General features: G+C 42.4%; 1 protein-coding gene across 1 annotated transcript; it reads right to left on the bottom strand.

The window, feature by feature from the left end:
• Positions 1-3,513: 3,513 nt before the first annotated feature.
• Positions 3,514-22,139, bottom strand: erbb3a (erb-b2 receptor tyrosine kinase 3a). Its single transcript, XM_026306168.1, has 28 exons — positions 21,764-22,139; positions 14,069-14,223; positions 13,401-13,587; positions 12,888-13,013; positions 12,570-12,635; positions 12,262-12,380; positions 11,849-11,990; positions 11,526-11,639; positions 11,149-11,266; positions 10,931-11,004; positions 10,682-10,772; positions 9,417-9,631; positions 9,206-9,338; positions 8,955-9,048; positions 8,580-8,734; positions 8,454-8,495; positions 8,199-8,340; positions 7,994-8,113; positions 7,808-7,906; positions 7,146-7,331; positions 6,900-7,055; positions 6,632-6,707; positions 6,373-6,519; positions 6,102-6,199; positions 5,822-6,016; positions 5,669-5,734; positions 5,241-5,496; positions 3,514-4,642 (listed from the first exon to the last, which is right to left on the bottom strand). The coding sequence occupies exons 1-28, from the start codon at positions 21,855-21,857 to the stop codon at positions 3,921-3,923; spliced, it is 4,188 nt and encodes a 1,395-aa protein (XP_026161953.1). The 5' UTR covers positions 21,858-22,139; the 3' UTR covers positions 3,514-3,920.
• Positions 22,140-23,353: the final 1,214 nt, after the last annotated feature.

Raw genomic sequence — 23,353 nt, 5'->3', positions numbered from 1 at the left:
ACGAAGAGGTCAGGGGGGATCTGGCTGCTCTCCTGATACAGGAGGATCAGAAAGCATTGGAGGAAGTGGAAGAAACGAAGAGGAGACCCGTCACTGGGGTGATGGTGAAGAGGAAGTGGAGGAAAAAGAAGCTCACAGACTGATGGTGCACAACATGGCGCTGGCCGGAAGAGCGATGCAGATAAAGGGAGGGGTGTTAGACGTAGATGAGTTAGAAGGGGAGCCTAGAGAGCAACTGAGGGAGTTGCAGGGCCGATCGAAGGAGGAGGAGAAAGAGTTGGAGCAGTGGAAGAGAGATGCAGGGAAGCAGACATCCACACCGCTAGGGGCAGAAGGAGAGCGACGAAGAGGGAGCAAGAGCAAGTCTAGTGCAGGGGACGGAGGAAAAGGGAGCCAGGGGAATCTGGAGCCATTCCAGGTTAGACAGGACAGGGAACGTAAGGGGATACTGGGGCAATGGGAGCTAGGAGGAGAAATGTTGATTGACCTAGAGGTAGATCAAGCGGAAGTAGGGCAGAGGTCTGGAAAAGCGAATTCAGTAAGGGGAAGCAGAGACGGTGTTTACAGATGGATGCTGTTACAGGCAGAAAGGCTCAGGGAAAGACCATCAGCCCAGCTGGCTGAACTAAAAGCAGTGATAAAAACACTTAAATGGGGAAAAGGGAAAAGGATTAACATCTACACAGACTCAGCCTATGTGGTAGGAGCAGCTCAGACAGAACTTAGGCAGTAAAACCACATGAAGGTACTAGGAGAGGCTATAAGCCGTATTATGATCAACTAAGGGGTCATGTCTCAGTTTTCTCTACCCAGGGTGCAGAGACGGTGAAGGACTCAAAAGGGACTAAAGCAGAGCCACATACGGCAGAGTGGGTGTTGCTGAAGACCATCAAACGCAAGTGGTTGGAACCGTGCTGGACGGGACTGTTTAGAGTGGTGGAGAGGACATCTCATGCAGTGAAGCTGCAAGGGAAAGGGGATGTATGGTATTACTGGAGCATGTGCACACCAGCAGAGGAGCCAGGTAGACGGCTGAGTGACATTAAAGAGACTCTGGCTGCTGAGGCAAACACAGAAGGAGACTCAAATAAGTAGATGAGAAGGTTTCAAGTTCTTTGTTCCAACGGCAGACAGACACACAGAGTGTAATAAGACTTTGGGTCCAGAAGGACTGTTTGCTAAGCCTTCTAGTATACCACCAGTATTTTTTACTGTACTTTTATATATTTTATACTTTTATATTTTGCTACACTTTTATTACTTCCTTTTGCTATTGTTGAATTAGTGCCTTTGCTAGTCTCAGAGTAGGGCAGCATGGATCTGCCACAAAAGAAATTCACAATATTTGTAGTAGTAGGGCTTAGTCTAGTGATGGTGTTGGGAATGTTGCTTTGGGAGAAAAATGAGCGTGACCAGGCCACTGAGGAGAGAGGTAAGAGAGTAACCAAAGCTCTGGAGGGCCTACAGGCCCTGTCCAAGAAGATGCACGAACACTCAGGTATTAATAACTCTTTAGATGATTGGACATGAGACAAATGGAAGACTGCAATTATCTCTGTCATCTCTCTCATTGGTATAGTCACTGCTCTGGTATTGTGTGGTTGTTGTTGTCTTCCACGTATTAGATCTGTTTGTAACAGACTCATTGTGACCACCATTGAGGACAAGCAGGCGGCTCACCAAATGTCTCCGCTCACTCCAAAGGGGGAGGCAGTGGAGGCTGAGGAGGAGGAAGACGTCACGATGGCTGTACAATGAAAGCTTTCCCATTTCAGGGTTGGTCTCTCAGAGGAGAGACCAAAAGGGGAAATTGTGGAAATATTACAATTATAGCTTAATGTATGAAGCATTTGGTATGGGCAAAACAGCAGCAAGCTTAGACATGAACATGTCTACCAGTAATTGCAAGGCTTCTCTACAGTGCAAGAGTGAACCAGACACAACATCAGATAGGATGTGCCTGTTGTTTTTGTACTCTGTCTTACAGAAAACAGGAGCCGTTGCTGAAATCTGCCTGGAGGCATAGCCACAGTGACACATCAGACCACCCCACCGCTCTCAACCTGTAGGAGAGAAACACGCCAACTTCCTCAAAGTTGCACATTTCACTCTGTGTATTATCACTGGGGCGAGGGAAGTACAGGAGTCAGACTTCATGTCCTGACGTAGAGAGTGCTGTTGCTAGGGAGAGTTTGACCCAGAGCTCTGTAACTGCTTTATTCAGTGTGTTTTAATAAACAGCTAATTGGAGACCACATTCATCGCCTCACTGAGGGAGGAAATTCCAGTTCCAACAGTAGTAACAATAGGTTTGTATCATACATGTTTATTATTAATATATACATATTGTATGTGGTAATAATTTACTACCAAGTCCTTGTAAACATTTTCTATTTTCAGTTTTGTCTTCGGGATCTACAAGGTCTGCTGTAATCATGGACAGATTAGCAGGGGTGGAGCACGAGATTCTGGGTCCTGTGTATAAACCCTCTTGGTGGGCCCACCATGTTCGCTTGATCAGTATCTCTCTCACGTATTTTTCCCCTGGTATAAGACAAAGCTAATAAATATTATCTTAGTTTAAATTGCCAGAATAATAAAAGTCAAATGGCCAGACTTCACTTATATTTATTTTTATTTGTAGAAAAAGATCATTAGCTATTGTTATGTTGTGAAAAAAAATGGTGGAAAAAATTTATTCTCCAGTAAATGCCCACTGAGAGGTCTTTATGTTTTCAAAATCACTAACAAGATCTTTAAAGTCCAAATGCAACACAAAAAACTCTTCACTCCAGGCTCTTTATTCCCTCCTTGCAGTGGGCCCTGGGTAAACAGTACCCCAGACTGCACAGACTCAACATGTTTTGTGTCTGAGTCTGGGTCCTGCTCCTTTATAGGAGAGTGACAAGGACAAAACCAAGTGTTGTACAAAAGATATCTTCAAAAATGTCTATGAAGCTTCACAAGTCAGTTCAGTCAAATGGATTCCGAATATACAGTCTTTTTAGTGTCAGTTTCCTTCTTTAGGTTTTGTGACTTATCAACTTTTCAGAAAGTGAGAATAATAGTTGATCAGTGAGGCTCACAGCACATTTGCCATTAACTGGTCCAACATGCAATATTTGAAAGAATATGTCATAAACCCTCAATATATCATGCACACTCATATCTCATAATATATCATACATACAAAGTACTTCTTCTTCTACTAAGGCTTCTTTAATGCACCACGTGGAACAACTTTAAGAGTTTAAAAAAAAATTTATGAGGTCACAACAGTATAGCAGCAAAAGACTTTGAGGGGAAAAGGTTAATATGAGGATCGAGACCCACTTGTGCTTACAGTGATATGTTCATAAGCCAATGATGAATACCCTCCCTGTGACTCCTCAACAATCTACAACCCTATCAAACTGCAATTATTCATGTCCAGAATGAACTTTCACGCTCTACATTAGATGTAATGGAAGAACATAACCTGCACATATGGTCATAAAATAAAAAAATACCTGCTTTAAAATAGCTATTCAAAATATTTTTATTAAGTAGAAAATGTATTTCATATAATTACAAAGAGGTCTCAAAACATAAAGGAAACTAACCAAATGCATTTGTTCTCAAAGACATACTTTGTTCATTTCAAAATGTAAACAGAAAAATATAGCTTGTAATCTGTTCATTTCAGTTAGTGTTCTCAAGGTTCAGTGCTATTATATCTGGAAATATCCCAAATTCTAGCCCTAAATATAAGATGCAATGTCAGCCTGCAGCAGACAACACAGCTGTTTTAAAGTCACACATACAGGATTTTTTAGCTTGTGTCTTAGGCCACATTAGCAATGTTGCTTATGGTTGCATTTCCTATTTCAGGTCCTTCATGAATACAGTTCAAAGGAAGTTCATGAGACTTAAAATATTCTTCATGTAGGCACTGCTTCAGGCTTTATGTACATCCTGCTGTGCCAGTAGTCTGGATTGTCAAAAGATCTGTCACCAGGTACAGGTTCTCCAACCCTGACTCCAGTACGCACCCTTACGTAGGGGTTATACCCAGGCCGATGTGCCTCTGCCCCCGCCACAGCGCCCTCCCTTTCCCTCTGCACATTCTGGTACACCACTGCATCTCCAGGCTGCAGGCCAGCAAAGGAGTCCATGTCCTCATACTCATAGGCCTCATCCTCGTCCCTCCCCTGTATTGTCAGGTCCTTTCTGTCACGAAGAGCTTGTTGCAGTTTCGGCTGTCTGTTGGTGTAATGGTAGTTACTGTCCTCCACATATTCATCCTCCGCTTCCTTTTCGCCCACCTGTCCTCTTTCCTTTTCACTGCCTCTGATGTCCATGTATTCATATTCAACTTCATTAGAGCCCTGCTGCTCTGAATCAGAACTGTCTTTGCTCCTTCTGTGAAGCCCCATGGACTCCACAAATGAAGTGGTATCACCTGAGCACGCTGTCACATGCGATGATACGGAGGAGGTTCGTTTCTTGTTCGGCTTTAACCACTGGCCGTTGTTCCTGGGTGAGACAGATGTTGGCTTGTTCATATACTCATAGGCTTCATCACCTGCGTTATCCAAGAGGCCTGATGAATGAGACATGCCCATTCTGCCTGGCGTGGCTCGAGATAAGGAAAGTAGCATATCTGAAAAAAAAAAAATAGACAAGGCACGATATAACTTTTCTTATTGCATGACCTGACGAATAGTGGCCTTAAAGCACCGTAGCTTTACATCCTTTTAGTGTAATAGCACCTTTGTCTTTGATCTTGTTTTTGCCTTTTTACCAAAACATTTGATGTAATATTGAGAAGTGCATATTTTACTTTCACATACCAATAATGCTCAATCTGATCAACTTTTTTGGATCAGTGTAAGAACAAATCATGACTTCATGGGGGTTATTTTATGCCAGACTATTTATGAGACTGACATCTATAATATCATTTAATCAATAAACAAATAAATGTATTTCTTTAAAATGTTGAACTTCATTTCTTCAATGAATAAATAATATTGACAAATAAAAGTACACTGATAAAGGTAGTATTTTATGTACTGAATGCTGAGTTCCTGTAGTGGTCTTAAAATACTGCATTTAGTATTGATTTGTATTCATTCCATAAAAACTAACCCAGGCTTTACCAGCTTTTACTCATTTTCTGGGGACAATTGTCAGGGCGGCAGTATTACAACAATATGATAGTATAGAGTGATGAATGCTCTTTTGACTGATGCTATCACCTCTCTCTGGGCTCTCTCCAGGAAGCACATATCCGTTTTGGTCTTCCTCCTCCATCTCTGGGGATGGAGTCTCTGATGGCCCACCGGACATGCTGTCCCTCTGCGACATGTAAGCGCTGTCCTCACGTTGAAATCTTCTTTTCATGCTTAGAGGAAAGTCCTCGTTCATTTCCAGCTCCACGGCTGTGCCACACCCCTCCGAGCTCTCAGACACGGTGCGTGCTGAGTTTAGTCGAGAGCGTGATGGCCACGCAGCCTGTGGAAGATAACGGCCACAGGCCTGTATTAGTGAAGTGACATGAGTAGGGATGTGCACTAGAGTGATGTTTATGATATAGTTAAATGATATGACCTCTTTATGTTTGGTTGGAGACACTGAATGTACATACAAACATTTTAAAAACTGTTTATACATAAAGTGGCTTAACCTGTCCTGGGTTGTCAACACCTGGGGTCATAGGCAGGTATCCAGCTGTGCTTGGATTAAGAACCACCTTTACAAGAAAACACAGGAGTGAGTTTTTACTTTCTACATATAAACTGGACAAAAATTTGATAGGAGGTGCTGTCCCCTCACTCACTCTGTGAGTGTCTATCCTAGAGAGGCGAGTGAGGCTCCTTGATTGAGACAGGTAGAGGTTGGCTGGAGTAATGCCATCCATTCCCATCTCTATCTCGTGGTCCTCCAGCTGAAGGTCTAGATCTTCTAGGTCATCCAGATCTGCACTCCGCTGGACAAGGTCATCTGGAGCTGAGTCCTGTTGGCTGCAGACCTCCTGGTGGACAAAAATGGACCAGATTAATCAACCGTGTGTACGTTTTTACCGGAGCACCAACAGTCCAACACACTACCATCCTTACTTTGACCACCAGGTAGCGAGGTGGGTCTCTGGCCATTCTTGTAAATTCACTGGCCAGCTCCTTGAATGTTGGGCGGACATTTTCATCAATCATCCAGCCTAGACATTAAGAGAAGTGTCACCATTTGCCACACAATCTATGGAGCTGTTGAAACTAATTTGCAATGAAGATCTGAGACGAATTAAAATGTAGGAGTATTTCACCAGTTAACTCAATGTTCTAAAACACAACAATTAACCCACGTAAAGAAGGACAGAAGAGAGGCACTCACACTTGACCATGACCATATACACATCAATGGTGCAAATTTGGGGCTGGGACAGACGCTCGCCCTTTTCCAGCAGATCAGGAACTTCCTGTGGACGCATTGTTGCGTACGGCTCTGCCCCATAGGACATCATTTCCCATATTGTCACCCCTAAGTGTCATGAAACAGCATTAATGACACACATCTAACACTAACACTCCCACGCTACTGATATCACAAACAATATTAACCACACTGGGCTGTCCAGTTGTGTTAATCTCACCATAACTCCAGACGTCACTCTGGTGTGTGTACCTCCGAAACAAGATGCTCTCCAATGCCATCCATTTGATTGGTGTCTGAAGATGTAAACAGATGATTGATTACTATTGATTACATCAGTGAACCCAGCAGAAGGAGTGATCAGTGGATAGAGGAAAACAGGATCAATGTCTCAGCATGTCCAAAATAAATTCATGCCAAAGCGTCTGTTAATGAACTTTGATCATCTTTTATTGAATCAGTCATATATTTTCTTCCAGACTACAGACCTTGACCTCATTGTAAAAGTACTTCTTGTCATCAGGGTAAAGCAGGTCTGCAATGCCATAGTCTGAGATCTGGGCGGTGTAGTTACTGTTGAGGAGCACATTTCTGGCAGCTAAGTTCCTGTGGACCATCCTGTTCTCCTCCAGGTAATACATACCCTAATGGGAAAGTACAGGAATGGTGTTAATGCTTGGGCTGTTATTGGACTAGAGCAAATAATGTCTCAAACAAACAAAAATAGCCTTTACCTTTGCGATTTGAACACACCAGTTGAGCAGCCTCTGTGGGCTGAGCTTGTTCTTGCAGTTCCTGACGTGCTCCAGCAAGGAGCCCTGACTGCTGAGCTGGGTGATGAGCTGCAGGCTGGGCCCAGGACAGATACCCAGGGTCCGAACAATGTTACTGTGGTCCAGGCTTCCCATCAACAGCATGTGCTGTAGGAAACATTTGCATTCAATCATTAGTGATTACATTTACTAAATAAGCAGAAATGTACATTTTAATCATCAAATGCAATTGATCAGAAGAGTTAGGAACCAGCTGGATTCACAGTATTTATAGTGTACTCCAATGGGGACCCAGGGTCACAGCAATAAAAACCTTAGAAATGTCCATGGAAAACTATAAAAACAACACCGACACCATAATCCACCTCTCTGTTGTTGATGTTCAGCTCAGTGTGTGACCCCAGTGTGACCCAATAAAAGTAATGTAGTTTTGTTTAGGGCACAGTCTACATGTATCTCCTGAGTATCTACACTGAAGCACTGGAAAGGATTATATTGCCTGGTTGGATGCAGTTTGAAAGCTACAAACATATCAGATCCACCTTTCCAGCCTGCAGGAGGTGAGTGTTTCATAATGTTTCATAATGAAAAGGCTCATTTTCAGTGGAGTCATGTTTTCTTACATCTGTCAGCTCACAGAAGGTCTGACGACCAGTGCGATCATGAATCGTCTTTATGGCCACGGGAAGCTTCACTGTGTCGCCTTCAGGAATCCAAATGCCCTTTGAGGTACAGAGAGCAGAAGTGTTAAATAAATATTAAATATGCAAGAGAAAGGGTATTTATATAAGTGTGACAATCACAGGTACCTTATGAACTGATCCAAACACGCCGTTTCCCAGCAGCTTGATCTTACGCAGCTCTGTGGGCTTCAGGATCCGAGTGTGGACTTTAGCTCCCTTCTCTCCAGGTTCCAGAGGCTCGAAACTCTGTCAGCAAGTAGCGCACACATTAAAACAAATCAAAATGATGCATAACAGCATGATGACGCCTGAACTGCAGACTCTGACCTACCTGTCCACTCTCCATGTACCTCCTCATAGCTCGCTTACGGCGAATGGCGAGACCTCGGCGGTACAGAACAGTCAGCACAAAAACAGAGAATGAACCGAAGAGAAGGGCGATTACTCCCATTACAATGGCCAGGGTCGGAGGTCTAGAGACAGGGGTGGGAAGAAATAAGAGATGTCACATTGTCAGCACTGGATACAGAATCAAAATGTGAAAATATTTAAAATGGGCTATGACAGAAGGAGAAGAGAAACATACCCAGAAGACCCCAGGCAGTCTCCAAGTCCTGGACCGCTGCACCTGAACACCAAATATATAAGGGGTCAATTAAAGCAGAAAGCATCCACGTATGTGCAGAAACACAGGCCTCTACTCGTTTCTTACGTTTGGGTACAGTTGATGTGGCATGGCTCACAGTGACCTTGCTTGTTGGGGTATTTAAAGATAACCCCCTCCCCTCCCATCACGCCCTCAGGACACGAGGAGACACAGTGTGGACCGTCCTGCATGTTGGCACAGGCTACACACTGATCTGCCCCCTGGAGGGAAGCAGGGTCAAAGTCAGTGGAGACGCAACACGTTTAAGGAGTATTTTCATGTGTAACATGAGCCACTAGGTGGTAGCAGCACACCCAAAGTTATTAAAACACAAGTCTTGAGTTTGAAGAACTTGTTTGTTCTGTGCAAACTACACCTGTAAACTCAAACGTGATAATCTATCTAACTATCTAGCTAAGTGCTGAACTGAGAGAAGCATACCGGGCCTGTGCAGGTCTCTTTCCCCTCCTGGACCTTACACTCAGGGTGGCAGGGCATGCATTCCCCTGACTGAGTAGCAAACTCCCGCCTCTCCCTGCAATGAGGACAAAAGTTATTTACTTTCAAAATCGTTGAGCAGACTGCAGATAACAGTGAAACACTTGGCTCAGCTGTGCCTTTACACACTGGGACATTACTCATGTCAGGCAAACAAGTTGGATATTATTAGTTCTTATTTTGTGACAACTCACCCAGTTAAGAACATGCAGTCTGGCACGCACGTTCCTCCCCTGCTGTATTTCTTACAGAACAGACACTGTTCTGGCCCGGGGCCCCAGCAGCCGTCAGAGGAGCACAGGGGGTCGCACACGTGGCCCTCATTGACTATAAAAGAACAAAACCTATTGTATCATCATGAACTTTAATAAAGGAGATGAATTCAACTGACCCAACCGCACGTACCACACTGATTTTTTGGTCGGTTCTCCTTGATGTTAATGTGCTTTTGGCGTCGCTGTGGAGGGAAGCTGCTTCTCAAGATACGTGTCCAGTTGACGGTGTTGTGGTAGCAGAGCTTCTTGTTCCCTGTGATGTAGACACCACCGTCTATCTTTCTTAAGGATCGTAATCCCAGGGAGGTCAGAGAGGGGCTCCCCATCACCAGAAGAGAGTAGCCCCTTAAATATACAAAAGTAAGCAAGTAGGTGAAGTGTGTAAGAAATGAACAGTTCCCAATAAACTGATTTTAAAATACTATGGCTTCATAATTTGGATTTTATGAACAACTTTATATGTAATTGTGAACTGTAACCATCACTGAATATGTCATTTATACAGTGTCACACTTTACTTTCCTACTTTCAGAGTTGATGAAGTTTATGAAGAATTACTTTGGATTTCTCAGAAGATAATTCCCAGTTTTATAACTGACCCTGACTCATTCCAGCTGGTCATTTTCAGATTCATAATGTCCAGGTGGTCAGGGTTTATACTTAGTCTGAACTTCTCTTGGATCATGTCAGAACATCAGCTCATTGAACAAATGTCTGATTGCATTCATGTTTCATTGCTTTACATCAGTTTATTACAGTAAAATCATTAACCCTGATCTGAATGTCACCAATACAGTTTGAGAAACCTTTTTGAGTTTAAGAGACACTTATAGTCCTCTGAATTTTAATTGTACAATCTGTAATTACCGACTGGAAATGTCAACACTCTTTATATTATTTCAATCATTAAATTACGTTATATACATTTCAGCATTAGCTAAATAGTCAGCAGTGATTCCACTTCACTATTCAGTTGTAAAATTAAAGTCCTATTTTTTTTCCCACATAAAATCCAACCAGACTCTCAGAAACAAACATTTTGTACCCAAATACCTTTTTTATCAGACAGACCATGCAAGAGAATTCGTAAACTAACTAATGAGACACGTCCACCACCAAATCACACCACCTCTGTGAGAATATGATAGAACAATAACTCAGAAAACAATTTAATTTAGCTATTTCAAACCGAAGCCTTGGCGGAAAGAGGTGAGAGTGTTTATTTAGTTTAGTTTAGTGTGTACTCTTTAGAGTTCACTCCTCTTTACCAGGGTAAAAACAACATGACATAACACACTATCAGATCCAATCGAATGAATCGTAACACAAGATGGCTGTAGCTGACAAGAGAAACCAAAAACAAGAACAAAGAGGTGGAAAAAAACTGCTGCTCACTTGTAAATTGTTCTGCCTTGAATTGTTTGCAGGTTGGAGAAGACTGACAGGTCAGACATCTTTTCAGGCCATGACTGGATACTAAGCATATCTGAAAGTAGAGCGATGGTGTTTTAGAGGCCATAACTATAAAGGAAAACAATGTGACAGTGTGTAAATCAGCTCACACACACACAGACACACACAGACACACACACACACACACACACACACACACACACACACACACACACACACACATACACACACCTGTAATCTCTCGCACTGTGTTGAAGACTTTGAGTTTTTCTGGGTCGAGGGGTGGTACGCCATTATAAACATCACTTTGGACAGAAAAGAAACTAAAATGAAATTCTACTGCACAAAGTATCTTTAAAGCACAGACTAAAAATACGTATGAACCTGCTGGACACAGTTGTATCTTACTAATATTAACGGTAACTATAAGAAGAAGAAGTCTTGTTTACCCTTTGATGCCGGTCACCAGAAAGTGCAGACTGCCCTGGATATTGGTGCAGTTTATAAAACTGTCGATGTTAAGAGCATCAACAGTCTGTCTGCTTGAACTTCCTGTGCCTTGACAAGCTGGGAGGAAGATAAAGAGGATGATATTAAATAAAGTACTTGGTTAGTTCCATTAAATGCTACTTAATACTACAGAGAAATACTTTTTACTGCAGTTTTCTGACAGCTATAGTTAGTTTCTAAAGAAGCATTTTACAAACAAAACAGATGATCAGCAAATAGATTCAAGAAACATTTCATTTCCCATGAATCAAACTCAGCTCTCACTCGCATAAAACATCTGTCCTCAGTAAAGCAGCTGTTATATTATCTGTGATACCTTTTGGACAGAGGCCGCCACAGGGCTCACATCTTTTCACTCCATTCTTCTCCACCTCCATCTTATCAGAGGGACAGTTGCTCACACAGGAGCTGTCGTCCACCACGAAGTTTGCTGGAATAAATATGGAGTAAATCGCTCAAATGTCTTTAATAACATGAGCAAAAATGTACAGTGGAGCAAGTGGTGCTTTATAAGACGAATGATTAACACAGTGTTGTGCAAACATGGAAACTGCATTCATATATGAAAACAGCAGGTGTTTGATGCACTGTGAGTCTGTGTGAACATGCAGATGTAAGAAAGCTTGTGTGGGAACTCACTGGGGCACTGGGCCACACAGATGGAGCCATACTGGTACTTGGCATTGGGGTTGGGCTCCAGTTTGAATTTTTGTTTGTTGTAGATCAGAGTCTGGGGACACTGAGACACACAGGAGCCCGTGTTGTTGAAGTTCCTACAGGCCTGCAAAGAGTCACACACATCCCGGTCAGCAACGCAGCTAATAGGTTTGTTTTGTCTGTTTGTGCAGGAAACACACAGGTGCTTCTGTACTAACTCTGCACTGACCAGAGCTCTGATCTGCTCAGGAAGTCATGACAGTGTGACAGTGAGCCGACATGAACCTCAAAACAGCTAAATGGGGAATTCAGCTGTCATTAATTTTACTATTTTAATCTGTGCCTTCGTTTCTGTGACACACCATGTGAAAGGCCTGTTAAAGCAGCAGACTCACAAAGCAGTGCGTGTCCAGGGGCCCGGTGCAACCTCCGGCACACTCGATGTGACAGCACTCGCTCGGGCTTCTACCAAAGCATCGGCTGTTGCACTGAGGTGCGCACACAGTCTTTGTCACTAAAACAAAGTATGAAAGAAAATATGTCACAGGCAGCAGACCAACACCAGTATGTTACTATGACAGTAATATATTATAGTCATTTGGTTGTTTATTCCTTATTCCTTCGGTTTTGTAACAATGTAAAGGTAGACTGATCTGTTTCTCTGTTTTTGTTTTTAATGTGACAGGAAATCAATATCACTCACAGATCTGGCACGTGTCATTTCCTGGACCCCAACATGACAGGTCACCACATGCTTTGTCACAAGGCTCTGAGATAGAAGTTGGAATCATTAAAATCAGACAAAAGCATAAGTCTGACATTGTGTGAAAATAATGCTCACATGTTCACATGGACACTGAAATGGACAACAAAACCCACAATCACTGTTTTCTGTCCAGTTGAAGCTAATATGTGAGGCAGGTGAACCAGCTGGGGAGCTTTAAAAGAGCTCAGCTCATATTTGCTTTTGCTGACAATCACTATAGGCATTATATCATTAAATATCCTCCTTTGCACTCACTTTCAGGCCCGTTGCTCTCAATCACAATTTCAGTTGTTCCATCCTTCACTATATCCAGCCAGGTGATCTGCGGGGCGTAGCTCAGGTACTTATTCTGGATGATCTTGACTCCTCCCTCTAGTATCTCTGTGGATGGTACACATGCATATAAACGGGAAAGGACAATTAGCAAAGCAAGCCTGGACAAGTCCATGACTCATCCTTTCAAACTCTGCTATTCGCTGTTTACTACGGCACATACAAGCCCAGTATACTCTGCTACGGCTCATGTTACGGTGGCGGTTGAGCAGTTAAGCACAGGAGACATTCCAGGGACTCCATATCCCTGTGACTTCACACACCGCTGCTCTCTGGCGACCAGTACTCCGAAGGTGTGGCTGTGCTGTGTGGGCGTGGGAGCTCCAACAGTAACCGAGTGCCACATCCAACCTGAGCTCTGAGCTACCCGCGCCACTCAAGGCCTCCCACACTTTAAACACACTCATTCAAACTAGCCCGTGTCGTCCTGAGTACCTGTGAGGTGTGTCAGGCCCAGTTCTTGAAGGCCCTGCTGTCCGCCCTTCTGGTAGTTGACCATCACAGCCAAAGCGTATTTGTCCTCGTACAGTGTTGTGCCTCTGATGACGCGCAGGTGGTCCAGGGGCAGGTGGCTGAACTCGTTGACAGCGAACAGGATGTAGCCTGTCACCTCCCTGATAGACTGCAGGGGTAGAAAAAAATGAGATGATAGATAAAAATGAGAAAGATAAATCAAAGATAATACAAGTGTTTAGACAAGACACTTCTTTTGCTTTTGTTAGTAAGATTAATTGTTATTGCAAACTGTCATCAGAGGTGTGTTTTACTTGTGTTAGTCACAGGGACTGAAGCGCAGTGATTAACTCAGGAGGGGACGGGGGGGGGGGGGGGGGGGGGGGGGCATAAATGAGACCATTGTGCAGCTGAAACAGGGACATCAAACATTACAGACAGTGATGAACAGCTTGTTTTTGGTTTGCAGTTGATCCTCAGATGTGGAATTGTTTCTGGCATTGGTGACTCAAAAAGAATGATCCACATCCTTGTCTAGACTGGTTCCCAGTTCCCAGTGACACATATACTGCAGTTCTTGGAAAGGACTAAAGGTGATTTGCCTTTTGTAGACTTGTTACTATGATCTTTCTGTGTGTTCCCAGCCTCACCCGCAGAAAGGAGAAGTCTCTGGTGTGCTCCATCATGGTGATCTCAAGGTTGCCCATCACAATCTCACAGCCGGTGTACCTCTCCTTCATCCAGACGTAATGAATCTCTGTATTGCCCGTAATGCTCAGCCCGTTCTGGGTGCCATAACAAACGACTGTTGGAAAAATAAAAAATGGACTTGTGTTAATGAGCGTCTTAAAAGTCAACATGATGTAAAGGATAAGTTGGGTGATATATTATGTTTTTCTTACAGTGAATAAACGAAAAGACCAACACTAACTGTGTGCTCAGTGTAGTGGTGTATATAAGCTCTGTGGTTTATTTTGAGTCTTCTGCTGCTATAAATACTCACAACAGAACCAAATGTGCAGCTAAAATAGTCACAGACAAATATACTATCAACTCCTATTTTATTACTGTTGGTATAGTTTTCATGCTCAGTAGGAATAAATGGTCTTGGTGCTACAGAAAAAGTGGAGAAATGCTGAAAAATGTTGGTCTTTTCATGGGATTTATTCACAGTAAGAAAAATAAAACAATAAAATTGTAATTTACACTTAATTTTACACTTAAACATAGTGTGAATAATCAGTAGTGTGTTAGTTTTCACATCCTAATGAGAAAAAATGGGCATTGAACCACAAACGTTGTGAAGAGAAATGTTCACATGGAATCACCATAAACATAATAAATCACTAATGAGGCAACAGCAGATATTTTTTACAAAGACTCTTTTGTAACACTCACTACAAGTCAGGGAATCAAAGCATGTACTGTAACAGTGTCAAACAAACTGAGGATTGTGTACAGGGCATGTCCTTTTCCGAGACAAACATACGAGGCCTTGTTTATGGTTTGTGGGAGTTTAGCCATTCGCTTCATTGAAGGCTGCTTTGCTATTCAAATGTCAGGCGGGACAGGAGCAGCAGAGAAGTGAGGACAGAGAATAAATTCCGCTCTTGACACCAGTGTCCTCTAGAAATCAATATTTTGCCAAAACATACAAACACAAACTTATGTCCTGTTCATGTTGGCACTCACAAAATATGGCCAAAAGTATGTGGCCATAAGAAATGGTTTTCCCAGTTTGGTATGACAAAGCCTGCACAGAGCCCTGACTTCAAATGTAAACCTTACACCGAGTCAGGCTTTATCACCTGCATTTGAACATCTGCATATTTTAGGAATATAAATCATCACTTAAAACAAAAGCCATATTTTTAACTTTACTCTAAAAACAGTAGGCGACATCCTGTTCTGTGGTTGGAGACAGTAATAATAGTACAACTTGAAAAAATCTACAAATGGATTTGTCACAACTACTAATATTTATTATTTACTTTACTATTTATTTACTATTTAAAAGGTAATTACAGCTCTATGTTTGGCAATTGCAGCTCCAGTAATGCCTCCAGCGGGGCAAACAGGAAGTATAATGCTGCCATGCAGTCAGTCAATTATCTGCGTGCCACAATTTAAACCTCATTTTTTAATCTTTTGGAGAAATGGCACTAACCATGTGCCACATCTGTTATTACCAGGTCCTGTTTCCATAGACCCACGGATGTACAGACGGCTATTACTGGAACAATTAAATAGTAAAGAAAACATTCAAAAATGATTCTCGAACAGGCCCTGACATGAGAAAGATTGACTGGAAAGAATAAGGGTAAAGTCAGACTGAATCAAAAAATATTTGTGTCACGTCTCTTGGCTAAAATTTGACTGAGCTCCAATAAAATAGGCCACGTCAACAGCCAAACTACAGTTATTATTGTCCTGTTGTTTTCAGACCAAACAACACGCACCTGTCCTTTTCACCTCAGGAGTGTCTCTCCCTCCACACCCTCAAAAACTATCCTCATGGCTAGATACCACAGATAATAGTGAAAATGTTCTTTGTTATTCGGGTGAATTTACCCTTTAATTTTAAAGAACCCAGTGAACTCTGATCGTTTATTTACTATTATATGAAAAGAAACTATGATATGCAAACACTGATGAGTACGTTTTGCCATTAGAGTCAAAACAGACCCCAACTGGGGCATAAAAAAGATTGATTATTGATGATTATTACCCTCATGCACAGCAGTGGAGGTCAAAGCACATTGTATGTGTGTGTGTGTGTGTGTGTGTGTGAGACAGATGCAATGAACATGTCCAAAGTCCGAATAGGAGTCATTTTATTACATTTCTGAGAATACCAAGCTCATGGGGGCTGAGCTAAAATTATTTAAGGGTCAGTTCGCCCAAATTACAAAGCACATATTATCCCCCTGCTCCAGCAGATCCTTGTGACCCTGGTTAGGAAAACCCAGGTATAGATAATGGATGGATGCATATTATCCACTATGTGGTGTCTGTCCTCGCTGCCATTTTGTTTATGTTACCCAAGGCTTCCTTTCTGGAGTTAATCTGGAGTCATAAGACAAGAGAGACGTGACTATTTGTTCTTAGCTGCTCATACCTGCAGCCTGTATAGTATGATATGAATGCAGCATGACAACAGGCTCTACTGTGATTTAGGACTGAATGTTTTCTAAGGCTTGAGCCTTAGCTTGAGCTAAAAGTACAAACATTTCTATACATTAGATTCCTGTCATGTCATGTCTGTTACCACACTGAGATGCCCTGACTAAGTCTCCAATGTGCTTTCAGAAATGTTTAAATCCATTTACTTGAAAAAGGCAGTAAAGTCTGTTTGCTCAGGGGTGAAGCTCTTTATCTACCCCACCTTAGTTATGCTCTGACAGCAGCTCGGTGCTATCAGTGGGTCACTTGGACTGATGTCTTTACAGCCCTTGAATTGCCTGTTGGGAAACACCTGCACATGTACTTTCAAGCACCTTCCACACTCTACAGTATGTGGGGTATGTATGCAGTACAAACCGCTGCAGAGGGTGACAAACCAGTATGCACACGTGAAGAGAACTGAATGTCAGCCATACGTACGATGCAAAGTCTGTGGCTGTGAAAGCTGAAGATCTGAACAGGCTGAGTGAGTTCTTCTGTCAAAGGAGGATTTTCAGTGTTGGCAGATGGAGGTGCGGTGTAGGGTTTAGAGTCAATGCACGTACACAACCACACACACAGACACAAAGGTCCTATTTTAATATGGTGCAATACAAGCATCATTCTGCATCAGGATGTGTGACCAGGCTTCTCTGCATTTCACTCTGCGTCTCCTCACACTTTACAAATCCTGCAGTCTGTCGGTTTTCATGAAGTATCATATACAGCACATGAACTCACTTTAAAATGGTACCATTGTCCTCAGCGCCAAAGTGTAACCTAACACATGACAAAAACATAACAAGGATCAGGTTCAGCTGTTATTTTCATTGGTCTGTTACCAAGGTTTCAATACTCAAAACGAAGAGAGGGACAGAAAGAAAAGAATAGAGGGAGGAGGAGATAAACAATCTCCATAATGCGGCCGAGGCGATGACTGAGGTAAACAGAAACTTGGCACAGGATGGACAAAGATTACAGCATAACTCACAGGTGAATGCACACACACATGCACATGCGCACAAACTCAAAGACAGAACCACTTCATTTCGTGATGCGTTCACTGGCTCACAGCAGAGACTGTGTACAGCTCAGCTGGAAGATTGTTTTTTCCTGGGTTCCTACTGCGCAGGACGGCTGAAAATACTGAGGCTGACGCAGAGAGTGGCTTAACATCATGCTTTGGCAACAGGCGCGACTGCATATTTGCTTTTTGACGCATCAGTTATTTGGACAAGTCACACCTGTAAAAGTACAGAAGCAATTTAGGGCGGTTCCACCTATTGTTGTTTTATTATAAAGATAATAAATCAAAATTTACTCAGATGTCATACACTTAAAGATATGACACAACACGCATCTAACATTAACTGTTTGGACATGATGGTAATATTTGCTGAGTAAAAATCGTCGTAAAATAAGTTGTAAAATACAAGCTCTACCAGTTGGCAATATGTTTTTGTCTCATTAAAGTGCGACCGTGTTTGTGTAGTGTTTGTCCGTCTGATCGTTCATGTTCAAATGAGAACGTGAAAACCAAAATCTCTTTCCAAACAAGTCCATGCTTCATTGCAGAAAGACACACGGCTTTGATGTTGTGCATGAAAACACACATATGAGTAGACCTCAAAATGCTACCACCCTCAGCTGCTCTACCAGTTGTACCCCAGATGGTGGTGCACGACAGGTCCACCTTTCTCTACCAACAAATCAGCACCAAACTCTTTCACAGCTGCCTGGTTACTGCAACACAAAACTCTGTTTAGCAACTTGCTGAACGACCAGGTTCCTTTTGACATCAGGTTGTGCCTCTAAAATGTCTTTGTGGTTGAAATATTTCTAATGTACCTGATCCATACATGTGACTCTGATATAAACTGTTCTGCATCTTTCATGAAACATAGAGCATGCACCTAGCAGACATAATATCTCAGGTAATATGCAGTCTGTCTTGGATTGAAGTAGTAAAAAAAAAAATGCTGCACTCGTCTATGTTTTCATTGGAAATGTTATAGCGACAAAGACTCCATGCACTTTCCCATAAGCAGGTGCCCTGGGAGCTGGATTATGGCACTATGTTAAGCCTTGATTCACTGAGTCTCTCTGTTTCTTTGGGTTTGTTTCTGTTTTCTTTTAAGTTTTTCTTTTTCGATTTATTAGCGCTGCTGTTTTTTCTATGTGTGTCTGTGTGTGTTTAGTTCAGATGCCAGAGGCGCTGTCACCTGATGAGCTCATGTCCACATTGTTTTGTCAAACTGAGTGCTTGATTTACCAATGGTGACAAGAACATGAGGTCAAAGTTCACAGTGTCGCACTGGGATTCAAATCACAGCACCTCTCTCCACCGTAGGTATAGCACTGCCCTCAAGTTTAAGGTTAACAAGGTAACTGAGTACTCAAGTACAGCTTTCACATATTTGTACAGCACATTACCATTTTTACTTCTACCACAGCACTACGTTTACTTCAGTACCATTTTTAGAGTTAATTGACTGATTAGTCGTCGGCAGAAAAAAAAATCAACTAGTATCAATGTTGATCGTTTATCACTTTTACACCAAAGATACTCAGGTTCAAGCTTTCGAGTGTGGGGATTGTTGTTTTTCTTTGTTTCATGTCGTAACAAAATTAATATACAGTGGGTACGGAAAGTATTCAGACCCCTTCAAATTTTTCACTCTTTGTGTCATTGCAGCCATTTGCCAAAATCAAAAAAGTTCATTTTATTTCTCATTAATGTACACTCAGCACCCCATCTTGACAGGAAAAAACAGAAATGTAGAAATTTTTGCAAATTTATTAAAAAAGAAAAACTGAAATATCACATGGTCATAAGTATTCAGACCCTGTGCTCAGTATTGAGTAGAAGCACCCTTTTGAGCTAGTACAGCCATGAGTCTTCTTGGGAATGATGCAACAAGTTTTTCACACCTGGATTTGGGGATCCTCTGCCATTCTTCCTTGCAGATCCTCTCCAGTTCTGTCAGGTTGGATGGTGAACGTTGGTGGACAGCCATTTTCAGGTCTCTCCAGAGATGCTCAATTGGGTTTAGGTCAGGGCTCTGGCTGGACCAGTCAAGAACGGTCACAGAGTTGTTCCGAAGCCACTCCTTTGTTATTTTAGCTGTGTGCTTAGGGTCATTGTCCTGTTGAAAGGTGAACCTTCGGCCCAGTCTGAGGTCCTGAGCACTCTGGAAGAGGTTTTCTTCCAGGATATCTCTGTACTTGGCCGCATTCATCTTTCCTTCAATTGCAACCAGTCGTCCTGTCCCTGCAGCTGAAAAACACCCCCACAACATGATGCTCCCACCACCATGTTTCACTGTAGGGATTGTATTGGGCAGGTGATGAGCAGTGCCTGGTTTTCTCCACACATGCCGCTTAGAATTAATGCCAAAAAGTTCAATCTTGGTCTCATCAGACCAGAGAATCTTATTTCTCATAGTCTGGGAGTCCTTCATGTGTTTTTTGGCAAACTCTATGCGAGCTTTCATGTGTCTTGCACTGAGGAGAGGCTTCCGTCGGGCCACTCTGCCATAAAGCCCCGACTGGTGGAGGGCTGCAGTGATAGTTGACTCTGTGGAACTTTCTCCCATCTCCCTACTGCATCTCTGGAGCTCAGCCACAGTGATCTTTGGGTTCTTCTTTACCTCTCTCACCAAGGCTCTTCTCCCACGATTGCTCAGTTTGGCTGGACGGCCAGGTCTAGGAAGAGTTCTGGTCTTCCCAAACTTTTTCCATTTGAGGATTATGGAGGCCACTGGGCTCTTAGGAACCTTGAGTGCTGCAGAAATTCTTTTGTAACCTTGGCCAGATCTGTGCCTTGCCACAATTCTGTCTCTGAGCTCCTTGGGCAGTTCCTTCGACCTCATGATTCTCATTTGCTCTGACATGCACTGTGAGCTGTAAGGTCTTATATAGACAGGTGTGTGCCTTTCCTAATCAAGTCCAATCAGTTTAATTAAACACAGCTGGACTCCAATGAAGGAGCAGAACCATCTCAAGGAGGATCAGAAGAAATGGACAGCATGTGAGTTAAATATGAGTGTCACTGCAAAGGGTCTGAATACTTATGACCATGTGATATTTCAGTTTTTCTTTTTTAATAAATTTGCAAAAATTTCTACATTTCTGTTTTTTCCTGTCAAGATGGGGTGCTGAGTGTACATTAATGAGAAATAACATGAACTTTTTTGGTTTTGGCAAATGGCTGCAATGACACAAAGAGTGAAAAATTTGAAGGGGTCTGAATACTTTCCGTACCCACTGTACATACATACTGAAACACAAAATAAGTCTGGGCTATGAAACAAATGGGAATTTTCACACTTTTCTTCATTATTTTATAAATCAGAGAATGAATAGATTCATAGGAAAACAATCAGCAGACCCATCTATGAAGAAAGTAAATCCTTTATGGTCTTAGTTTAAATATTAACATTTCACACACAAAACATATTTATATTCTGCTATTACCACATTAACTGTTAATATATTAGCCTACTACTAATAATAAACCTATAATAAAATAACAATACACAGTATAATAACACTTAGGTCTTTGTGTTGTTGCTGTTTTTTAGGTAAAAAAATCTATATGCTACTTCTATCAGAGCTATACTGAGACAAGGAAGGTTTAACCTTATAGGTGAAACATTTCCGGAAAGGTCTGAGTGTGTTTGTGAGTAAAAGGTTGGGCCACTCTGTCGCAAAACCTTGAAACAATTGAGACAAACAAGATAAAGCACACAGAGTTGTGGGAGAGGTGCAGGTGACTCACAGCAAACAAGTTTTACGTGTGCAGAACAGGTTCTAGCGTCTGAGGTCTATGAGACAGGACAGGTGTTTTCCTACATCAGAGCACAGTGTAGTGAGCAGCTCTAATCCAGCTGTTGGGAGGGATTTGTCAAATGAACACCGTAAATATTCCGGGTTAATTATCAGGCCTGTATGATGATCTTTGTGAGGACCAGTTTGGTTTTTGGATGATGGGAGTGGGGCCCTCACTTTCTCACACACATTCTAAGGCCTATTGAGGTTTAAGACTTGGTTTGGGGGTTAAGAATTAGACTTAGGTTACAGTAAGTGACTGTGTCCTCACAAAGATAGAAGTGTGTGTGTGTGTGTGTGTGTGCTGGTGTGTGTGTGTGTGTGTGTGTGTGTGTGCTGGTGTGTGAGCCCACCTTCTTGCGTCTGAGCGCTGCACAGCTGGAGGGCGCACGGCAGCAGGACGCACAACACCTGCTGCACCTTCCTCAGGAGGGCGGTCATCCTCATTTCAATTTCCAGGCTGGTCAGGCTTTAAACAGACATCACGGCCATATTCATGAGGAAAAATAGGTCCTTCCGTCGTCCGAAATCGTCATAGCACGTTTTATTCCGAGAGAGTCCCTAAAGAAGACTAAACTGTAGTTGGCTTAATCCTGATTTTCCAGCGTTTTCTTAGACTTTGCTTTCGGTTTCCTCTAGTACTCAAATGAAGAAGCAATCCGCCCTGTAGTGAAAACCTGTTTGTGTTTTCTCTGCCTGACATTTAAGTGAGCTGCAGCTTTACAAGCCGCCCGCTCCGGTCTGTGTGAGAGGAATCACTACAGCTCAGTGATTGGAGCGCAGCGCGGAGCCAATCAGCTGCGGGAGCGTCTCTTTCTCTGGCACTGATTTATCTGGGAGGGCCAGCCTGGAGCTATAGGGCTACACAGAACACGTAATAGCTCACAAATCCTGGAAACCCAATGGGAACCTTGAAAACACCTTGATAGATGCATCAACACAGTTTTTTATGAGGCGTTTGAACAGGAACAACGTGGGTGGATGCATTAAGGGCCATGATTGTCACCATCTTTAAAGATATATCTAGAGGTTGAGTCATGGCAACTGGACTTCTAGATTTTTGGTCGAAACATTTCACTACTCATCCACGTAGCTTCATCAGTCTGAGGGAACGTTGGTATGGAAACGCTAATTTATCCTTCACACCTGGCCTGAATAGGCTCGTTAGCTGAAGGGAGCTCAGGTGAGGGTCTTTAGGATCTAATGGTGGACTCATGTGACCCCTCTGATTCACCAACCGGCTGCTTTCCCTCAGACTGATGAAGCTACTCGGCTGAGTAGTGAAACATTTCGACCTAAAAAACTAGAAGTCCAAAGATGTTTGGGTGATCTGGGTTTGGCTATGAATAATGAGCAATGCTCTAATGAACTCATCACAAAATGGAACCTAAATGATGCTTTAAGTGCATAAAACAGGCCAAATCATACACAGCGAGTCTGCAGAATAAGTTAAGTTAACTTAGCATAAGTTAAGATTTTTACATATAGCACTTTTCAAATGTTCGAGTCACAATAAAAACATTAAATATTAAACAGATCTGACAAGACACAAGAGCAATACAAATAGACATAGCAACAAAGAAGGGGGTGGTGGATAATAATGCACTATAAGTGATGCTGTATATGATCTAATAGGAAGAAGGGCTAAATTATTCTTAAGTTTAAGGGCAAAGACAGCAAACACTGTCAATCAAAGTCTAGCTCTCAGAACAGCCAGAGAAATGGAAAAGAAGAAAGAGAAAAATCTATTTTATTATTCCCACTAAACAAAAGTACAAAGAAACATTCCCCCGTAGTTATGAGCAGCGTTAGACTGAAAAATGACAAGTCACTGTGTGTGTGGTGTGTATGCAAAGCTACCAAAAGTGTGTTTAAGGCAGCAGCACACTCCAAGCCACCGATCCTCGTGCCTTATTTACACAACTGAGCTATTGCAACAGTGT

The sequence above is a fragment of the Mastacembelus armatus genome, chromosome 5 (genome assembly GCF_900324485.2).
Source record: "Mastacembelus armatus chromosome 5, fMasArm1.2, whole genome shotgun sequence".
Taxonomy (NCBI): domain Eukaryota; kingdom Metazoa; phylum Chordata; class Actinopteri; order Synbranchiformes; family Mastacembelidae; genus Mastacembelus; species Mastacembelus armatus.
The sequence above is the reverse complement of the archived record's forward strand: the minus strand, read 5'-3'. Positions and strand labels throughout refer to the sequence as shown.